The 21,935-nt window shown below is 45.0% G+C and overlaps 1 protein-coding gene across 5 annotated transcripts in view; it reads left to right on the top strand.

The window, feature by feature from the left end:
* The window catches only part of ERCC6 (ERCC excision repair 6, chromatin remodeling factor), an 81,301-nt gene extending 60,075 nt beyond the window's left edge, over positions 1-21,226 (top strand). For 2 of the 5 annotated variants that reach the window (XM_036355929.1, XM_036355933.1), the window contains 13 exons: positions 1,849-2,019; positions 2,509-2,685; positions 6,654-6,770; positions 8,892-8,987; positions 12,268-12,483; positions 13,132-13,242; positions 13,642-13,761; positions 14,371-14,465; positions 15,707-15,852; positions 15,937-16,638; positions 18,458-18,662; positions 19,240-19,318; positions 20,363-21,226. In XM_036355929.1, coding sequence (XP_036211822.1) covers positions 1,849-2,019; positions 2,509-2,685; positions 6,654-6,770; positions 8,892-8,987; positions 12,268-12,483; positions 13,132-13,242; positions 13,642-13,761; positions 14,371-14,465; positions 15,707-15,852; positions 15,937-16,638; positions 18,458-18,662; positions 19,240-19,318; positions 20,363-20,785 — 2,658 coding nt within the window. In that variant the 3' untranslated portion in view covers positions 20,786-21,226. The remainder of the gene's footprint in view (positions 1-1,848; positions 2,020-2,508; positions 2,686-6,653; positions 6,771-8,891; positions 8,988-12,267; positions 12,484-13,131; positions 13,243-13,641; positions 13,762-14,370; positions 14,466-15,706; positions 15,853-15,936; positions 16,639-18,457; positions 18,663-19,239; positions 19,319-20,362) is intronic. The other 3 variants (XM_036355931.1, XM_036355930.1, XM_036355932.1) reach the window with 3 other exon arrangements.
* The last annotated feature ends 709 nt before the right edge of the window (positions 21,227-21,935 follow it).

Here is a 21,935-nt window from a genome sequence, read left to right as displayed (position 1 = left end):
TATTTACCCAGTGGCAGGTCTAGCTGCTAATTACCGACTGTCCTATGGAGACCCCTGGCATGTTTCGTCTTGTTTCCCCTATAGTGGTTTGCTAGTTCTGTAATCTTACTTCTTTTTTTTATATTCATGCCAGAATAGCAAATATGAATCAGTAAGTGGGCATAAATGGTTTACAAATTTATTTTTCTCTTGCGGTTAAGAAATTAAACTATATCGATCACCTAAGCCCCATTCTACCCTTAGACAGGGTAAGATTTTTAGTACACTTTTATTTTCCCTTATTGTCACTCTAGGTTTTGTTAAACTAAATTGGAATTATAATAACACTTAATATATCCCTTTTTATGTTTTAAATCCTTCTTAATTATTGTTTTAATAATTTATTTTAAAAACTAGAATGTATCTTACATGTAATTTTCTCTTAAAATTCTTTTTCTTTTATGGTAAAGTAAGAGGCAATGTTGCGTAACATTCAGTTAATTAGCTTTAGAGTTGGCTGCCTTTCTGTATTCAAACCCTGACCCCACCACTTCTCAGCTGTGTGACCTGATGTGTTATTTACTGTTTCTAAGCTACAGTTTCCTCATCTGTGAAGTGGGGGTTAGTACTGGGGCCTCTGTCCGCTCTCAGGGTTGCCTGGAGCATGCTGTCTGTGATGAGCTTTCCGGCCCGAGGTCTGCGGGCTCACCGTGTTCTCTGGGTGACTGCAGCCCTGTGCTGGCCCACTGTACCAGGCCCACCTCCTGCAGCTTTGTGCTCTGCCCCTGCCTGACTGAGGTGGAATTTCTTTTCCTCTCAAGCATAACTGCTACTTTGGATCAGTGCAGAATTCCCAGGTCACTGCTTTCCCCTCGAAATATGGAAAGATTTTCCAGTTGTTTTCTGGAAAAAAAATTTTTTTTAAATATATTTTTATTGATTTCAGAGAAGAAGGGAGTGGGTGAGAGAGATAGAAACATAAATGATGAGAGAGAATTATTGATCAGCTGCCTCCTGCATGCCCCACACTGGGGTTTGAGCCCACAACCCAGGCATGTACCCTAACCTGGAATCGAACCATGACCTCCTGGTCATAGGTCAATGCTCAACCACTGAGCCACGCTGGCCGGGCTGTTTTCTGAAAATTTTAATGTTACATAAAAGATACCACAGTTAGTCTTTCCTCTGAAGGAAATCTTTTCTCTTTTTTGTTCTAACTAAAAACTACAGTAGTTTCTCTTATTTTTCTTTATTTTTGGAATTCAGACATCTAGTAGGTATTTGCGTAGGTCTATGTCTTTTTTCAGTGTTTTCTTCCACCTGACACTCTTGGATGTTTTGCTTTCTAGACCCAAGTCTCTCCTCAGATTTTTTCCTACCTTTAAAAAAAAATGATTACTTTTATATCCTTTCAACTCTGTTCTCCTGGAATTCATGCCATAAATTGTTAGAACTCCTGGATTTGTTTATCTTGTCTCTTTGGCTTTTCTCTCATTTTCTAGCTTTTGTATTAAAATAAATCACTTTCCATCTACCTTGTTGTTTTAAGTTTAACAAGGATTGACACAAAGGAGGTTTTGTAAAAATAAAAATTGAGTAAGTGTATGTTATAATTTTTTGTAGTCTTCTTTTGAGCCCCTTCCCCCAGTAATGGCTGTGTTAGTACTTGCTACTTACAGATGAATGAAACATGCAGTAACCTTCCATTGCTGCTAATGTAGAACTACAGTTGTCTGTATAGTGTTTGTATACATATTTATAAAGTTCTTTAGATTGCACAATGATTGGAAGATTGTCATTTTAAGAGTCATGCTTATATAATTTAACTTTTTATTTAAAACTTGCTTTTCCATTTTATTATCAATTTAGGAGAAACTAATTCGAGATATTGCTCATTGTCATGGAATTTTGATCACTTCCTACTCCTACATCCGACTGAGGCAAGATGATATTAGTAGGCATGACTGGCACTACGTGATCTTGGATGAGGGACACAAAATTCGAAATCCAAATGCTGCCATCACCCTTGCTTGCAAACAGGTATGACCTCTTGGAACAAGGGGGATTGCCAGGTGGGTAATAATATTTAATTGAGAATAAACTCCCTGATTTTAGTAACGCATTTACTAAATCTTTCCTTGTGCCTTTGCATATGGGATTTGAAATACACATTTAGCTTTAATACAGACAGTTCTTCTTGCTCTTAGTCATGTTTTTTAAAGAATTCTAATTGTTCATATTAATATCCTTATAGGGATCATTTGTTAGAATGTAACCAAATCTAACTCAAATCCATAGTATTCAGGTAGAACAATAAGAAATAATTCTCCCCTTATGTAATTGAAGAATTAAAATTATATAAAATGTCTTCTGTGTTTTGGAAAGACCAAAATGATATGTAAATGTGTTAAATTTACACATTTACACAATTTTTACTCTAAAAATAGAGTGGGAGTGTTTTGGGGTAGGGTCGGTGATCATCTGTTAAAAGCTGAATTTAATAAGAAAATATTTTCTTCCCTAAAATAGTTCCGCACCCCTCATCGCATCATCTTGTCTGGCTCTCCGATGCAGAATAACCTCCGTGAGCTGTGGTCGCTCTTTGACTTTGTCTTTCCAGGGAAGTTGGGCACGTTACCTGTGTTTATGGAGCAGTTCTCGGTCCCCATCACCATGGGGGGATATTCAAATGCCTCCCCAGTACAGGTAACACTGTTAGCATTTCTAGATTTCATTATTATACTTTGTACCCAAACTGTTTAGAAATAAGGGAAAGAGCCAAGCCTATAAATTGGTATCTGATAAAAATCACAAAATTATGTTTGCTTAATAGCTCATATTTTTCCAGATGATTTTTTAAAAATCATGTAAAATAGTTGAGAGCAACCAAATTATGAAATGAGTGAATCAGTTCTGGACAGCATATAATTTAGTGCAAATTGGGGTAGTACATATTATAAAGTAGTATAAAGTCTTAGGAAGGGGAAACCAGAGAGAACTGTTCAGGGAAGACTTAAGGAGACAAGGTATCTCTTATCCTGATTCTGGGAAAACAGGCTCGAGAACAAGGCAACAGCCACTTTATGTGGCCATGGGCAGTGAAGAGACACACTTCACTGGACTGGAGATGCTTGTGGAGAAGCACCAGGAAAGCTGTGGGTTCCGGAAAGGGGAGCCTTGAAAGGGAGGCAGAGGCGCTCAGGTAAGGAAGAGCCAACGAGGCTGTCTGAGCGGAGATGGGAGAGGGCTGTCCTCGCAGGTACCAGGCTGCAGGTGGGTTCTCAGGCTGCAGGTGGGTACTCAGGCTGCAGGTGGGTTCTCAGGCTGCAGGTGGGTACTCAGGCTACAGGTGGGTTCTCAGGCTGCAGGTGGGTTCTCAGGCTGCAGGTGGGTTCTCAGGCTGCAGGTGGGTTCTCAGGCTGCAGGTGGGTTCTCAGGCTGCAGGTGGGTTCTCAGGCTGCAGGTGGGTACTCAGGCTGCAGGTGGGTACTCAGGCTGCAGGTGGGTTCTCAGGCTGCAGGTGGGTTCTCAGGCTGCAGGTGGGTACTCAGGCTGCAGGTGGGTTCTCAGGCTGCAGGTGGGTTCTCAGGCTGCAGGTGGGTTATCAGGCTGCAGGTGGGTACTCAGGCTGCAGGTGGGTTCTTAGGCTGCAGGTGGGTTCTCAGGCTGCAGGTGGGTATTCCGGCTGCAGGTGGGTATTCAGGCTGCAGGTGGGGTACTCAGGCTCTAGGTGGGTCTCAGGCTCTAGGTGGGTTCTCAGGCTGCAGGTGGTGTACTCAGGCTTCAGGTGGGTACTCAGGCTGCAGGTGGGTACTCAGACTGCAGGTCGGTATTCAGGATGCAGGTGGGTTCTCAGGCTGCAGGTGGGTGTTCAGGCTGCAGGTGGGTACTCGGCTGCAGGTGGGTTCTCAGGCTGCAGGTGGGTATTCAGGCTGCAGGTGGGTTCTCAGGCTGCAGGTGGGTATTCAGGATGCAGGTGGGTTCTCAGGCTGCAGGTGGGTATTCAGGCTGCAGGTGGGTACTCGGCTGCAGGTGGGTCCTCAGGCTGCAGGTGGGTATTCAGGATGCAGGTGGGTTCTCAGGCTGCAGGTGGGTATTCAGGCTGCAGGTGGGTATTCAGGCTGCAGGTGGGTACTCGGCTGCAGGTGGGTTCTCAGGCTGCAGGTGGGTTCTCAGGCTGCAGGTGGGTATGCAGGCTGCAGGTGGGTTCTCAGGCTGCAGGTTGGTACTCAGGCTGCAGTGGTGTACTCAGGCTGCAGGTGGGTTTTCAGGCTGCAGGTTGGTACTCAGGCTGCAGTGGTGTACTCAGGCTGCGGGTGGGGTACTCAGGCTCTAGGTGGGTACTCAGGCTCTAGGTGGGTTCTCAGGCTGCAGGTGGGTTCTCAGGCTGCAGGTGGGTACTCAGGCTGCAGGTGGGTACTCAGGCTGCAGGTGGGTACTCGGGCTGCAGGTGGGTATTCAGGCTGCAGGTGGGTTCTCAGGGTGCATTGAGGGCCCTGCAGGACTCCTGGGGGTGAGGGCAGTGAGGACTTGGGCCTGGACCTGGACCTGAGTGGTAATGCTGAGAAAGAAAGTGGTGAGCAGGGCCCCTGGTGGCAATTTTTTAGACAGAACAAATGAGATGTGGAGGCTGCTCAGATAAAGGTAATGGGATAGGTGGTGGTGAGCTTGCTGCTGAGCCCTGAGATTTTAGGCCTGGGTAACTGGGAGAATGGGGTTGTCACAGGCAAGGACAGTAGGATGGGAAGCCGACCTGAGGTCAGGCTCCATCCTGGGTGAGAGGCAGAGCTTCTGCACAGCCCTCCGGGGCAGCCTGAGCCTCGACAGAAAGCCTTTCACCGAATGACGTTCACATGTTTGAAATACTTGATTAGAAATAGAATTTTAGATCTTTACAATCAGAGGATTGTCAACAACAGTTTTAATACCTTTTACATCTTGAGATTGAATGATTTTTAATTAACTTTTGTAAGGGCTCTCTTCCACTGAATCCTTATTATTCTTCATTTATAGTGGTTTTTTATTTAGAAATAATTTCTTCTAAAAAATATGTCTTTATTGATTTCAGAGAGAGAGGAAGGGAGACGGGAGAGAGCTAGAACCATCAGTGATGAGAGGAAATCATTGATTGGCTGCCTCCTGCACACCCCCTTACTGTGGATTGAGCCTGCAATTCAGACATGTGCCATGACCTAGAATTGAACCGTTACCTCCTGGTTCATGGGTAGGTGCTCACCATTGAGCAACACTGGCTGGGCTAGAAATAATTTTAAGTTTAACAGAAATTAGAAAGAATTACATGCTCTTCACCTAGATTCACTAGTTGTTCGTATTTAGCTAACGTTTTGCCATATTTGCTCGATCTTCTCTTCCCTCCCTCCCCCCCACCTCTATCTGCACAGATTATGTTTGTTTCTGAATCATCTGAGAACAAGTTGCAGATGATGCTCTTTCCTCTAAACCCTTCAGTGTGTATTTTTTAAGAACAAGGGCATTTTCTTAACAGAACAACAGCATAAACATTAGAGGAGGAAATATAATATTGATAGAATTTTGTTATCTAATGTGTATGTCATTTACATTTTGCCAGTTCTGGTAGTATCTGTGTCTCTTTAGTCTCCTTTAATTTTGTATAGTTTCTCTAACTTTTCTTATGCCTTTCGATGACCTTGATATTTTTGAAGACTACAGGCCTGTTATTTTATAGAATGTGCCTCACTTTGGGTTTGTCTTTCATTCTTTGTGATTGGATTCAGGTTTTGCAGTTTTGACAAAAATATCACAGAAGATAAACACACATACATGCACATACATATATACATACTTGAGGTGTTCTTAGGGTCTTTTAAATTTTTTCTTTTTTACCATGTTAAGTTTGTAACATGAATTTTTCTGTATTATGATCAACCTCTCATTCATTTTGCAGCTAAGTTTCTTAAATTTCAACTTAGAATTTTTTTTCCATTAAATAGTAATTCACTAGGTTGTTAAGCCTATGTAGATTTTTTTTAATATCAATAATTTATTGAATTCTTTGTTTGCCTTTAAATGAAATGCAGAGTGGTTTCTGTGCTGTGGGTCTTTGTTTTTCTACGTAGTTAATACCATCTCATGTGGCTGCTCCATTACAGAGCCATATGCTCTGTGGTAGGCCTGAGCGACCTTTCATTTCTGGGATCATAGGGCTTGTCTTGAACTCACTCTCTGAAGTCTCCAAAGGGCAGTAATCTCTGCTGATTATCTGGCTGCCTCCACTGCTGTAGCTTCCCCCCTGGTTGCCTTTTGATCTTCAGCTTGCAGAGTAGCCGTTCTCTTGTAGCTTTTGGAGAATATGAGATTGTAAGTAGAGATTTGTTTGCAAGCAGTTTTTTCCCTAGAGGATGGTTGGGAACCAAATAAATCTCCATTTTAGGGTTTAACTATACAGTAATAATTAAAGCAAAGTATAGAAAAGAAATAGGGTACAAAATTACCAGCTGTTCTTTTGCTTGCACATTTTGGTTAATAAGATGTGTTTTTTACTGATATTATGAAAGCTCCTACCTCCTGGAACATACTGTATAATCATTGGTCATTCTTTTGAAAATTCTTTTTTCAAGCATTGGAATCGAGAGTTAGAAACAAATACATTCCTTAAACATACAGTAATTGTGTCTTCTTTTGTCTTACTAAAGGTTAAAACTGCTTATAAGTGTGCGTGTGTCTTACGAGATACCATAAATCCATACCTTCTGCGGAGAATGAAGTCAGATGTCAAGATGAGTCTTTCTTTACCGGATAAAAATGAGCAGGTCTGTAAATCCAGGAGTTGCCAAAATATTCCTAAAGCGCGGTGCACCTGTCCGTCACTCTCCGTTTCAGGTGCAGAATTGGTGAGGGTAATAGGCGTGGTCGCAGGGGTGTGGTCAGGCTGTATGTACAAGTGTGTGGCAGGTGAGTCTGCAGTGGCATCTGCCCTCAGCAGGACTCCTCCTGTGGTCCACAGTTTTAGATCTCGTATTAAGCCATGGATTCCTGCAGCTACTTTTTCTAAACTTCTCTATTTCCCAAGTCCTCAATTCATTTGTGCTATAAATTGTGTTCGTTGCCAGTCCCATACCTGGGAGTTAGCAGTGAACGAAGCAGACACTTGTTCTCACGGAACTCACATTCATTCTTGAGGAGAGACAGCCACAAAGACATACATCAGGTGGCAGGTGCTAATAAGTGTGGAGATAAAGATGAGGCAGGGTATGGGGGTAGGGGTGATGAGGGCAAGGATTTGGGGAAGCAGACTTTTATAAGGGAAGTGGAGAAGACCTCTAATAAAGTGTCATTTGAACAGAGGCCTAAAGAAGGTGAAGGAGGGATTTATAGGGGATTTGGGAGGAAGAGCATTCTAGGCAGATGGAAAGTGGGGGTACATTCAAGGAGGCCAGTGTGGCTGGGGGGCAAGAGCAAGGAGAGGGCTCAGTGGAAGAAGTCAGATTGCTGGCCAGATCACCAGGGCCACTGGGCATGGGGAAGACTTGAGAGGAAATTCACAGGAAGATACTGAGCGGGGAGTGACATCATCTGACTTAGGCTTTTGAGGGATCATCCTTTTAAATTTCATCCTAGTGTCCTATTCTCTGAATAGGTGGCCACCCTTCTGTTCAGCATCTAAAAATAAATCCCTTGTAGATGTTGAGTGTTGAAACTCTAACGGATCTGGGAGATTGGTCATCAAGGCTACTTTCATGGCTGCCTCTTCCCTTCCCAGCAGAACTCATCTCCAGCTTTAGTCGTGGTCTTAGCTCTCCCCACAGGTCACCCACCCCTGCCGGCCGCTCAGGCCACAGCCCTCTGACTGCCTCTGAGTCCCCATCAACCAGTTGCTGTGGTGATTCATTCTCTCCTTCTCTGCTTCACATCCTCATAAGTCAGTGGGGTTGTCCGATGGCCTGCTCATCGGCACTCCCCAGTCCTCTCAATATTGCAGTGTTGCTGGATGGATACCTTGGATATCCCTCTCTCCACCAGGAATACCGATTTAGCTTATTTGCAACACTTTATTTTTACTATGGAATCCTAGAATGCTTCTTCTTGTATTCCATGCAGTAGTCAACGCAAATTGCTTCCGATTTTTTTAAAACGCCCCACTTTTCCTCCCATTTGCACCTGAGGCCCCTTTGCCTGAAGGTGTTCCCACCCCTCTGCAAGCGCACCACACACAGGTTCCACTTGGGGACCTCACTAGGCTCCGCTGGGGCCTCTCCTAGACTGGACTCTGAGATCGGGATTTTGTCTTTCCCATCTTCGGGTTCCGCATGGCACCCAGAACAGTGATTTGCAGACGCTAGGTACCTGGTGAATAACTTGTTCAATTAACTTGCGATTGAGAGGGGAGGCTTTTCTGTTGCCATTTTTAAAGGACTGAAATGTGAATTTAAGAATTATAAACACTCGGGTTCTGTTTTGGAAGGATTACTCAGGTGGTGTTTGCAAACATTGAAGAGGAAAGAAAGTGGAGGAAGGGGATGAGTCAGCCTGCAGAGTCCGTGGGAGCAGAGGTGTGGGCCTGACCTGAGGCAAGGGGGCATCGTGGGAGGTGAGCCTCCCAGCATGTGGTGGCTAGGATGGAGCAAGCCCTGAGCACCTGGTCCTGAGCTCTCCTGTGAGCAGGAGGCCAGTCTTCAGGGACTCTCAGGACAGTGGGTGGGGACCAGGAGGTGGACAGAGGACAGAAATAGGGGTTGATGAGAGGAGGGAACTGGACTCATTGTTCAGTTCTAAGATGAGGCTTCATTTTGTTTTTTAAACAAGAGATACATTGTTAAAATTGCATACATTGTGCTGTTGGATTAGGAAATTTCATTGATATTGTAATTATTTTATTCTGTTAAAATGTTTTTTGAAATTATAGTTTTTTTGTTTTATTTTCTCCCCCATAGGTCTTATTTTGCCGTCTTACAGAAGAGCAACATAAAGTCTACCAAAATTTCATTGATTCCAAAGAAGTTTACAGAATTCTCAATGGAGAGATGCAGGTCAGTTAAGTGAGAGAAGCTGGAGAAAGGAAGGGAAGTGGGAAAGAACGGATACCAGCGCCAGTCAGGGTTCACTGTCGCTCACTCTCTCTCTTTTTTTATTTTTATTTGTTTAATCCTCACCTGAGGATATTTTTTTCAGAGAGAAAAGGAAAGGGGAGCGAGAGAGAGAGGGAGGGAGGGAAGAAAGGAGAGAGAGAGAGAGAGAAACATCGATGTGAGAGACCCCTGCACACATACTGACCTGGGCATGGGAGTGAACCTGCAACCCAGGGACATGCCTTTTGCTGGGAATTGAACCCGTGGCCCTTTAGTGCACAGGCCTACATGCTAACCACTGAGATGACTGCCAGGGCACCACTATTACGCTCTTCAAAACATTTTGGTGCAAGCCTTCATTTAGAACCTTTACCAGAAGTAAGAGACCACGCTATACTCTGGCACGCTCCCTTTGGTCTGTGCGGAGTACTGTTAGACTTGAACCCAGCAGCGGGGGGTCTAGTGGGAGAGCAGCTCTAGATGACAGATCTGATGGTGAGTCCTTTGGGGGCTGCAGATCCATACAGGATGGGGTGGAGGGGCAGTCTTGGCCTGCTGGGTTACCAGGCGCCTGGAGGAAGAATTATCATTATCCATTTTTCCGTGATAACATTTTAGTTATTGGTAATACTCAGCAGTGTGTGAGGAAATGTCTCTTCAGTAAGTGTATGTAGTAGGTTTATAATCAGCATTTAAGTCTCAAGCTTTATGTAAACTATTCAACGTGTTTGTGTTTCAGAATCGTACATTGTGAGTTGTGCTTTATTTATTTGACATGTAAGACTTTCGTAAACCTTGACCTGTTCTCACTGGAGTAGCACGGTATGCTCCAAGGTGCACACTGTCCTGCTTATCCGTGGGTAGACAGAGATGAGTGCAGGGACAGGGCTACCTGTGTCCGTGGCATCTGCATGCTTTTCCTCCAGGTTAAGTCACTTCAGTTGTTTTTTTATTGTATTTTTGTTAATCCTCACCCAAGGAAGTTTTTTCCATTGATATTTTTAGAGAGACTATAAGGGAGGGAAGGGGGGTGAGAGAGAGAGAGAGAAACATCGATGTGAGAGAGACACATCGATTGGTTGCCTCCTGCACACACCCTGACTAGGACCGGTGATGGAACCTGCAATCCAGGTACCCATGCCCTTGACCCGGAATTGAACCCGCCATCCTTCAGTGCAGGGACTGATGCTCTAACCACTGAGAACACTGGCCAGGGCTCATAATTTCTTATTTTGTCTCCTATTGGAGGTTTGTTAAATTATTCACATTTATTATCTCTCCTAAATCTCCCCTTATCTTCAGGTGCCTCCAAGTCTTGAAGCTTTAGATCAGGGGTTCTCAAACTACGGCCCGCAGGCCACATGCAGATACAAATACTGTATTTGTTCCCGTTTTGTTTTTTTACTTCAAAATAAGATATGTGCAGTGTGCATAGGAATTTGTTCATAGTTTTTTTTTTTTTAACTATAGTCCGGCCCTCCAACGGTCTGAGGGACAGTGAACTGGCTCCCTGTTTAAAAAGTTTGAGGACCCCTGCTTTAGATGGTCTAGAGATACAGGATATGAGCCACATGTGTGATCAAAGTGTTCCAGTAGTCACTTAAAAAAAGGTGAAGAAAGATGGCAAATCAGTTTTAATGGTACATTCATTGAACCTGATATATCCAAAATGCTTTAATATGTAATCAATAGTTATTGAGATATTTTACTCTTTTTTTGTAGTTAAGTCTTCAAAATTGGATAGTTGACCTTTAACTCAGGCTGGGGTGCCAGTACCCCACCCCACACAAAAATCTGCTTTTAACTTTTGACTCCTTAAAAACTCAACAGTAGTCATCCCTTGGTATCCGAGGAGATTGTTTCAAGGACTCCTGTAGATACGAAAATCCAAAGATGCTCATGTACCTTATATAAAATGGCGTAGAACCATGCATACAGTCGGCCCTCTGCATGCATGATCTCCAGTCTTGGATCAGAAACACCGTTTCCGTCAGTGGTTGGTTGAATCCAAGGATGCTAAGCCTGTGGATACGGAGGGCTGACTGATTTATTGAAAAAAGTTTGCCTTCAGTTGAAAGGGTCAGTGTATTTACACTATGGCTCCTCTCAGTTCGGACCAGCCGCACTTCCTGTGCTGTGGCCACACGTGGCTGTGACTGCTGTGTTGGAGGCAAGGGCTGGGGAAAAAAGATGAGTTAGGTGACTCTGGGGTATTTTGACAATGTTCCTCATTTATGCAGATTCTTCATAGTGTATTTGTTTAACTATTATTTACTAGTCAGAACTATCATAGTCTTTGACTACTGGCTCAGTTTATGACTTTATCTTTTCCAGCTTGAGCTTTTTTTTAAAAAAAAATATATATATATATATTTTATTGACTTTTTACAGAGAGGAACGGAGAGAGATAGAGAGTTAGAAACATCGATGCGAGAGAAACATCGATCAGCTGCCTCCTGCACGCACCTGCTGGGGATGTGCCCGCAACCAAGGTACATGCCCTTGACCGGAATCGAACCTGGGACCCTTCAGTCTGCAGGCCGACGCTCTATCCACTGAGCCATACTGGTTAGGGCGCTGCTTGAGCTTTTATACTGGGGAGCTCGATGTGCGTCGCGCTCTGAAAACTGACGAAGGCCCTCCTGCCAGGCATGGAGGCAGCGCTCTCCTGCTATGTGTCCTGCAGAGTGAACCACCGCACGTCTTTCCCATTGTGTGTTTCCCCTGCACATGCTATTTCTGATATGATACTAGTGGACACCGCTGACTCATATTAAATTATAGAACTTTTAGTGAGTCCTCAGGAGTGTACTATTTCAGTGCATTTGCTAAGTTACGTGACTGATTTCTGCCAGTTGAGATGGGCGTGACATTTTTTATTTGTACGTAAAAGATGAGTCAGTTTTATATATCATGTTTTTTCTGATGCTGTGAGCTGCCCACCTTTTCTCCTAGTGAGGGAGATAGATAATCAGGAATTGAATATGACCCCCACAGACATGTTTGGTCCAGTAGAATTTTTTTTGTTTCTGGAGAACTTGCCCTGTCAGGAAAAGAAGATGAGTGAAGGTTGATTTCTTCTAGCTCCTCATATGCTGTGATTAGGGAGGAAGCTAAGAAGCGAATGAAGAATTCCTTCTTAATCTGCGTTCTGTATCGAACGGCCTCCCTCCTCCCCTCCTTCCTGCGTGACGGAGTTTACACCAAGTCGTCTGGAGCGCACATGTTCTATTATGCCTAGGTTTTCTCTGGCCTGGTCGCCCTGAGGAAAATCTGCAACCACCCCGACCTCTTTTCTGGAGGCCCCAAGACTCCCAGAGGCATTTCTGATAATGAACCAGAGGAAGACCAGTTTGGACACTGGAGACGTTCTGGGAAGATGATCGTTGTTGAGTCCTTGTTGAAGATATGGCACAAGCAGGGCCAGCGAGTACTGCTGTTTTCCCAGTCAAGGCAGGTGAGCAGACAACGCTCACTCAGGAGACAAGCTGGTTCCTTACGGCTTATAATTCACAATAGGGGGTATAATCTAGATCAGGGGTGGGCAAACTTTTTGACTCGAGGGCCACAATGGGTCCTTAAACTGGACGGGAGGGCCGGAACAAAAGCATGGATGGAGTGTTTGTGTGAACTAATATAAATTCAAAGTAAACATCATTACATAAAAGGGTACGGTCTTTTTTTTTTTTAGTTTTATTCATTTCAAACGGGCCGGATCCGGCCCGCATGCCGTAGTTTGCCCACCCCTGATCTAGAGTAATGATCCCCTTAGCAGCTCCACCTGCTGATACTGGGGTGGCAGCCTGCTAATCTCTTTGGGCTTAGATCTCTGTCTAGATTTGGCGCTCAGAAGTTGGCTTTTTAAAAAGGCTTAGTTACCATGTTACTTAGTTACTCAAATAAATGCCCAGCTATTTACAAAACTTGTAAAAATTAACAGCAGAGAAATCCCCAAAATACTCGTAGCAATTTATGTCCCTCAAAGCAAGAAACCCTTTTAATGTGACCGTTGGGAAGGTGTCACTGTTCACACAAATGTGAAAGCACTCACGGGGTTGTGCATTTAATTTTTAAACTCTTACCCCCCATCCTCTCTCCCAAACAGATGTTGGACATACTTGAAGTCTTTCTTAGAGCCCAGAAGTATTCCTATCTCAAAATGGATGGCACCACGACCATAGCTTCAAGACAGCCGCTGATCACAAGATACAATGAGGTGACCAGTGACTGGCAGTGATGCCGGAGCTGCTGCTGCGTGCAGAGGCAGGCGTGCCCGCACTGCCTGAGCATGCGGAGTCTGGGGTGGGCAGCAGGGGGAGGGGGAGTTTTTGCTTTTAACTCTGTGCATTTCTGTATTATTGATGTGTGTGTCTATGTGCATGTAAAATTATTAATGTGTGTATATTTTTTCTTGAAAACCCAACTTTTACATATCAACTAATATTGCTATTAAGAGCAGGAGTGGTGAGATGGCATCTTTGACTGAGCAGGGTCTCTAGTCCACAGCCCATTCCTTATATCAGGGCCATGTTCCATGGGTGGAGTACGGGCGGTAGAGGTGACGATTCTCTCTGGTCCTAAATGTGCACACTCAGTGTTGTGTGTCTTACTCTAGGACACATCCATATTTGTGTTTCTTCTGACCACTCGGGTGGGTGGCCTCGGAGTCAACCTGACAGGGGCCAACAGAGTCATCATCTACGACCCCGACTGGAACCCAAGCACCGACACGCAGGTCTGTTTATTTTTTAAAAGGAGTGTGTTGCTGACATAGTTGGCCCTTGAACAACACGGGTTTGAACTGCCTGAGTCCATTTATCTGAGGCTTTTTAAAATTAAGTACAGTAAATGTCCTTTGTCTTCTTTCTGATTTTCTTTTCTCTAGCTTACTTTATTGTGAGACTACAGTATATAGTACATATGACATACACAGTATGTGTTTACCGACTGTTTATATTACGAGTCAGCTCAGCAGAAGGCTGTCAGTAGTTAAGTTTTGGAGTGAGGTTACCTCGGGTTTTTGTGTGGGTCAGCAGTCGGTTATGGGCCGCACCTGGGTGGCAGCAGGGCTCCGTGTTGCTGCTGGGCTTCGGCCTGAGGAGGACGCGCTTCTGTTTGTGCGCAGCCTCATCACCAGGTCTGATAAAGGGAATGCTACAGACTCGTTTTTCAGATAGAAATAGCGGTCTCTCTGTCACTGGCCTATTTATCTTCCTAACAGGCCTGAGGGGTGTCAGCCTCATTAGCCAGCACTCTGACGGGGCGTGGAGGGCAGCACCCAGCCGCCTGTCTCTGTCAGTGCTTGTCGTGGGGAGGGCCCTGCTGACGCGTGCTCTCTCCGCAGGCCCGGGAGCGCGCGTGGAGGATCGGCCAGAGGAAGCAGGTGACGGTGTACCGGCTCCTCACCGCGGGCACCATCGAGGAGAAGATCTACCACCGGTCAGTGCGCGGGGCCCGCCCTCCCACCGTGTGTGTGCGGGACAGACCCACCGCCGGGCAGGCAGGCGTCTTTTGTAAAGCAATGGTTGCTATAACCTGAGGGAAAATGTGGTTTTTGAAGTTTTTGTTTTGTCTTTATATTTTATTTTTCTAAAATAAGCCTTATTTTAGTTTTTTGAAATGGCTTATTGTGAGGTTTTGAAAAGATGTCTTTGAACGTGGTCATTGTCCTACTTTATTAAACTTCAAGGACTGCTTCTGTTTAAACTTCATCCTGTTATTTGAGAGAAATTTTCCTACCTACTATAGTGTGCCATCTTTTTTTCAGAAAAATTGTAAGACGTGACAGAATTAAAATGCTAACAGTATTGGTATTTACACATGGCATGTGGGTGTGATTGGCGTGGGTGTTCTGTTCGCTGTGGCTCAGGCGCCCCATAGAGGAAGGTTGACCTGTGTTTCCTCCGTCTTTCTCTCTGTGAAGAGGAGGGATTTGAGCAAGGAGCACCTCAGCAGTGGAATGGAGAGATGGCCAGTTTCGCCCGTGCTGGAGACTTTATTGAACCACATCCCAGATCTAAAGGGAGGCCCCTGCTCTCCACCATGTGCGGGGCCACTGTGGGTCCGTACGTGTTCTTCAGGGGCCTGGTGTGAGGGCTGGAGACCAGTCGAGTCCTGAGGGAGAGCTCTCCACTTAGAAATACACGCCTTAGCCTGAAGAATGAGCCACTGGGCGGGCAGGGCTCCTTTATGGGGGGATCTGGGCAAGAGTGACGATGGCATACTGCTTTAGTGTGGGGTGTGGCTCAGGAGGTGGAAGCTGGTGAGATAGCTCCAGGTGGAAACTTTGCAAAGCCCAGGTCGGGGTTTGCGGAGCCCGTCATGGGAAGGGGCCTGGTCCAGGAGTCAGGGGCTGGCTCTTTGCAGCTTAGACAGCCTGTGTGCCACTTAATTGTGTGGAAAAAGGTGTTTCTTGAAATGTGATGAATCTTGGAAATTGCAGAAACCCATGGGGTATAAATAATAACAAGGCATTATTTCTAACTTAAATTCTGTAAAACATGGGAGACCACCTGATGTTTTGTGTACTTCTTGAATTGTAATTTCCAAGGCTAGAAGTTTTAGGAATTATTTAGACACCTGTACAGCTGCAGTTATCATGTCTCTCTCGTATTGTTTTATAATTAGGATTTTGAGGTAGAGCTAACTGTTGTTTCATACCAGTTACTTTCTATCTTTAGACAAATCTTCAAGCAGTTTCTGACAAATAGAGTGTTAAAGGATCCGAAGCAACGGCGGTTCTTCAAGTCCAATGACCTCTATGAGCTGTTCACTCTGACTAGTCCTGATGCATCCCAGGGCACGGAAACAAGTGCTATTTTTGCAGGTATTACAGAAGCTCGTTTAACTTGACGGAACAAATGATACAAGAATTACAAAATGTAACATTAGTGTGTTTTTCCTTTTACAGGAACTGGCTCAGATGTTCAGACACCCAAACGCCATTTAAAAAGAAAACTTCAGCTGGCCTTTGGAACAGACCATAACATTCCAATAGGCAAAAAGTTCCCTGGTTCTGATGCATCCGCCAGCGATGGCACAGCATCAGCAGAGAAATCTGCAGCTGTAGGAGCTGCAGTAAATGCAGCGCCTTCTAATCAAAGTGACCCTTTGCCAGAGGCCCCTTGGACACCTGGCACTGGAGCTCGTGGTGACAGACTTGCCGAGGAGACAGACGCAGTGATTAGACTGGAGGACTGGCCAGTGCCGAGTGCAGAGGGCCAGTGTTCATGTTCTCCAGGAATCAGTGACATGGGCAAGACATCTGGTGGGGAAAGGATTGGTGAAAAGCAAGGTCTTTCTGATAAAAGAGAAAGCTGCCAGGTCCAAACTGAACCTCTTTGTGAGAATGGACAAATGGACAATAACTTCTGTAAGCACAAGTCGAAAACAAAACATAGTGTGGCAGAAGAAGAGACCCCGGAGACGCTTCTGAGGCCACAGCAAAAGCCCAGGAGCTCCAAGTGCCATAGAGACGCCAAGTTTGAAGGAACTCGAATTCCACACCTTGTGAAGAAAAGAAAGTACCGGAAGCAGGACAGTGAAAACGAGCAGGAGAGCAAGCAGCAGAACAATGATGACTATGTTTTAGAAAAGCTTTTCAAAAAATCAGGTAATCCATCCTGGCCGGTGTTCTCAGTGGTTAGTGTCGGCCCGTGCACCGTAGGGTCCCGAGTGCCATTCCTGGTCAAGGGCATGTACCTGGGCTGCAGGTTCAATCCCTGGCCCTGGTTGGGGCGTGTGCGAGAGGCAACCAATAGATGTGTCTCTCTCACATCAATGTTTCTTGCGCGCGCTGTCTCTCTCTCTCTCCCCCCCGACACACATATATGCACTCCTCCTCTCTCCCTCCTTTCACACTATCTAAAAATCAATGGAAAAAATTATCTTTGGGTGAGGATTAACAAATAAACAAACAAAAAAAAAGTCAGGCAATCCTTTGCTGAATTTGCCACAGGTGTGCTGGGGACAGACATGAGTAGGCCGTTTCTAGCAGTAGCAGCCTCTGCTGACAGTGCTATCTACTGGAAGTAATTTTTTCGCCTAAAATTAAGATTTGAAATTTATTAGACATTTTTGAAAATTTTATTCACCTCTCCCTTTTGAAGACCTAGGATTTGAAACTTTGGAGAACAATAGTACTTGACATAACCACTTACGGGAGGGGTGCAATGCTTTCAATGGACTTGTGCTGTCTGAACGTTAATAGGAGATTTCCCTACATGCTTTATTTATCTGATTTTCCAACCACAGGAGATTGCAGTAACAGCAGGGGAGGGGGGCAGGGCAGGGGTATGGCCAGAGGCAGGCACTCCGGAAGCAGGAAAGCTAGTGGCTAACCTCAAGGGAGAACAGAAGAAGTCTCAGCAATGTGTCAGGACCCGGGGACGGCAGTCCTGCCCAGCTTCCTCATCCATGGGGTGTGGTCCTGTTCAGGCCTCAACAGGTCGCTGGGATGGTTCTCTGTTCAAGGAGGCAGCTTGGGATGGCATTTCAGAGAGCAACCGTCTGGGCCCGATGCTTTCCTGTAACTGGTTAACTCTGCCCTTTCTGCAGTACTGGTCTGTTTTCCTAGCAAATTATCTGTTTTATCCCGTTTTCAGGTTCATTTGCATAGAGACAGAAAATACTCTTGAAATGTTTCTTTTTAATTTACTTCTTTTTCAAGATAATTTCCCCCTTGTCATTTCTAATATTCTATGCCCTCCCGACACGCACCATTTTTTTCTTGATCAAGTTAAGCTAGTGGTTTGTCTAGTTTGTGAATTTTTTTTTTTTTTAGTAAACCAAGATTTTGATTTATTAACTAGATCCATGATTGTTCTCTACTTCATAATTTTTGCTTTTATCTTCATTACTTTCTTCCTTATGCTTTTGTTTTTGTGTTTTGGTGAATTTTTTTGTCTTTTTATAAAACCGTTTGACTTGGAAATGTAGTTCTTATATTCATTTATTTTTACTGATACAAGTATTTAAGGCTATGAATTTTCCATTAATAACTGCATTAAATTAGTCTAATATGTAATATTTTCATGGTCATTACATTTAGAAATTCTATAATTCTGGTTTATATTTTTCCCTTCAGTAAAGAATTTTTTTCTCTTAATTGATTCAGAAAGATAGCTTTATTGAGATATAATTCACATACCATACCATAGAAGATTTTAAAATTCCCAGATAGGGGGGAAGAGGTGATGTTGAAGTTATGATCGAAGCATCATGCTTCCATTGTGTAAAACAGGGACAGTAATAGTCTCTACCTCAGACCGTGTGGTGAAGGTAAGCAGCCACAGCATGTAAGTGACTGGGTCTCGGTAAATAAAAATAGTCATCATTTCCCTCTACCTATGACATGCTAGACTGTACGGAAGAAAAACTGCGATTGTTTCCACCTGAAATAACATGTTTCCTGTTTTCTGTGTTCTTGCTAGTTGGCGTGCACAGTGTCATGAAGCACGACGCCATCATGGATGGAGCCAGCCCCGATTATGTGCTGGTGGAGGCAGAGGCCAACCGAGTGGCCCAGGACGCCCTGAAGGCACTGAGGCTCTCTCGGCAGAGATGTCTGGGAGTGGCGTCTGGTGTTCCCACCTGGACCGGCCACAGGGGGGTTTCTGGCGCACCAGCGGGAACGAAGTAAGAAATGCTGCCCTGCCTGCCGTGCTGCGAGAAGGCCAGGCCGTCCCGCTGGGCACAGTCAGGGCAGGCGTGGGCACTCCCCCTGCTCTTCTGCAGGGGAAACCTCAGGGAGGTACGGGCAGCCAGCTTGTGGGACTCAGCGAAACACGTTTGTAACCTTACCTTCTTCTTCGCTTTGTTTCCTGCTTTCCAAAGACAAGCTTTCAGGGGGAAGGAGAGCTGTTTTGTTAAAACCAGGAAGAGGTGCAGAATCACAGTTAAGCCTTCATAAGACATCTCACCAGCTCCCTCAGTGGGCGTGGCTGTGCTGCTCAGTGCACTCTCCGGGAAGGCTTTTCCTCCCCGGGGGGAGGCAGTGGCCCCCGTATGCTGAACAGGGACATGGAGTGGTTCTTGCTCAAGATGCAGCATTTCTTCCCAGGGGAGTAAAGCAGAGGAAGGGCGGGGCCATGACTGTGAAAGAAGAATTACGCAGAACAAAAGTTTTCCAGGAAGAGTTTAGTTGTTGAAAAGGCATTTTCATCTCTTAGTCACAAAAACAGCCATTTTATCTGTGATTCTTTTCCTTATTTAGGAGTAGATTTGGTCAGAAAAGGAATTCCAGCTTCTCTGTGCAGCATCCTTCTTCGACGTCCCCAAAGCAGAAACGCCAGGTAATGTGGTAGCCTGTCCGCTTTTCACCTGGGAGACTTCATTGGATTCCCAGGAAAATGTAACCCGATTCGGATGTGAAAAAAGTCTCTGGCTAACGCCACCTGCGATTTGTGCTGCCTGCTCTGATTTATGAACCACTTTATTCGAATCTAAAAGGCCAGCTAACTTCCTAACAGAAGAAGTCTTTAACCCACAATCTAGAGCAAATTCTCTATTTTGCCCTTAGAAAGTTAATGTGTGTGGGGGGAGGGTGTTCATACAGGGACAGGTGACAGGTGGAAGGCATGGCCCACGCAGCAGTACCAGGTTCAGTGGTTCCAAAGACCACTGCCCTAGAGCAAAGGCCTGAGATGCTTGTCATTCACCAGCTGCCGGCGCTCTGCACGGTCTCTCTGTCCTGTAACGAACGTCCGAGTGCTCCACGAGAGCAGCCGGGCCGCGCCCTCGGGCCTCGCTCACTCACTCAGTGCTCTCTCGGTCTTTTCTGGTTAAGGGCTGTGCTACTGATAACCTTTGGAACTGCCAGGTTCAGACTCCTATTTTAGATGAATATGACTAGAGAAACTTTGTTGTTTTTAAGGAAACACATAGGAGGTATAAAGTAGTAAAGAATAAAATATATAAAAGTGAAGAAAAAGAAGTACAGCTCAATATTGTTCCTTAGCCCACAGTGCCAACCTAGACCAGGATAAAGTTGGAAGGAAGAGCAGGAGAAGCCCACAGAACTCAAGCTTCCTAGAGGCAGTTTCCTGGCGCCTGCTCCCCAGCCCCTCTGTTCTCCCTCCATCCTCATCACGCAGAGTGGCCACCAAGTGAATAGTGTAGTTTTGGGTGTCTTTTTGTTGTTGGTTTTTAATATGGGTGGATTTAGATGGCTGACTCTCCTTTCCCTTTGTGGTATCTATTGTTTCATTCTGTCCCCATGAATTTGACATCCTGGCCCGGGCACCCATGTTACTGTATAGCCCCTCAGAGCTTTGGGGAGATTAGTGGACCATAAGTTAGACGGTAAACGTATCAATGCAGTGCTCTTGCTTCTGCAGGACAGCATCGTGAAAAAGGATGGAAAAGATCACATTTCTGAGCATTTTAGTGGAAACGTGGAAGCTGTGGAGTCCTCATCCGGGGCCCTCGCTTCGTCCTCACTGTTGGCTAGAATGAGAGCCAGGAACCACCTGATTTTGCCGGAGCGGCTGGAAAGTGAAAACGTGCACCCTCCCGAGGCTTGCGCCCCGCCGCCCTCCAGCGCGGAGCACGACGACCTCCTGGTGGAAATGAGGAACTTCATCGCCTTTCAGGCCCGCGTGGACGGCCAGGCCAGCACGCAGGAGATTCTGCAGGAGTTCGAGTCCAAGTTAACAGTTTCCCAGTCTTGTGTCTTTCGAGAACTGTTGAGAAACCTCTGCACTTTTCATAGAACTTCTGGTGGGGAAGGAATTTGGAAACTCAAGCCAGAATACTGCTGATTAACATAATTTCTAAACTTTTAATTGACTTTCCAGTGGCAATTTCCAAGAATTATGATTAGGGCTCATGTCTGTCAGCAGAGGTTGGCTGCATTTGATGTTTACTTTGAATGATAGCTACCTCATAATTAAAACTTTAAGGAAGAAGAAATTCTTTGGGACTTAAAAGTTTTATAAACACATGGGTTGATTTTTTTGATGCTCTGAATTATGTTATAAAACCAGGGGCCCAACAGTCCTAGGACACATTTGTTCCTTTTCCCAAAAGCCGCTTTTCCGGAGACGCTACTCTCATTTAGAAGTCTGTGGACTTCAGTCCCGGAGACGCTACTGCTCATTGAGAAGTCTGTGGACCGGAATCGCAACAATTCTTTTTATTGCACTAAAACATGTCTTCTATTCAGTGAGACCTGTTCAATAAATTAATTCAGCAATATCTGACAACAGTGTTGTTTTCGGTGCTTAAATTTTTACAATGTTTAAATTTATCATTTGCCACCCCAAGAGAGATCAGATTTATCTTTTGAATCATCTTAATTGCCTGTAAATAGTCTTTCTTTTAAGGTGCTGTTGAATTGGCAGTTAGTTTCGTTAGTAAAGCATGAGGTAGCCTGGGATAAATAAGACATGTTTTAGAAAGTTGTAGTGTACTCAGTTTTATAACAAGCAAAGTCCCTATGATAACTGTTGGTTTTAGGAAAATGAAATGTTATCCTCAAAAACAAAAACAAAACAAGCAGAACCAAAAGTGCAGATAACACAGCCAACACACCCATGCTCACAAACATCGCTCCAGAGCCCAGCCCGCTGCGCCCGCGATGGGAGGCGACCTCACCGATTCCTTTCAGTGGTCTGTCGCTCTCCTAGTGGTGCTGGTGGCTGTCAGGCAGCACTGCTCTCCTTAGGTGTTGTCCTCTGTCCTGTTTCCATTGCTTCCTGTGCCTTCCTGATGACTCTCCTGTTTAAGGGTTGGTTTTCAGCTGCTCTTTCTGGCTGGTATTTATGTGTTTGTAGTTCTGTGATGGTGCTGTTTTGAACCTCAGTTTGTTTTCTTAGTCTGTTTTTCCTTGTTTCCTTCTCATTATGTTTAAGATCTCAGCTCTGAAGTCGTTTGTTTGTTTTTTAGAGAGAGTGGAAGGGAGGGAGGGAG

The sequence above is a fragment of the Myotis myotis genome, unplaced genomic scaffold (genome assembly GCF_014108235.1).
Source record: "Myotis myotis isolate mMyoMyo1 unplaced genomic scaffold, mMyoMyo1.p scaffold_m19_p_24, whole genome shotgun sequence".
NCBI classification, from domain to species: domain Eukaryota; kingdom Metazoa; phylum Chordata; class Mammalia; order Chiroptera; family Vespertilionidae; genus Myotis; species Myotis myotis.
The sequence above is the reverse complement of the archived record's forward strand: the minus strand, read 5'-3'. Positions and strand labels throughout refer to the sequence as shown.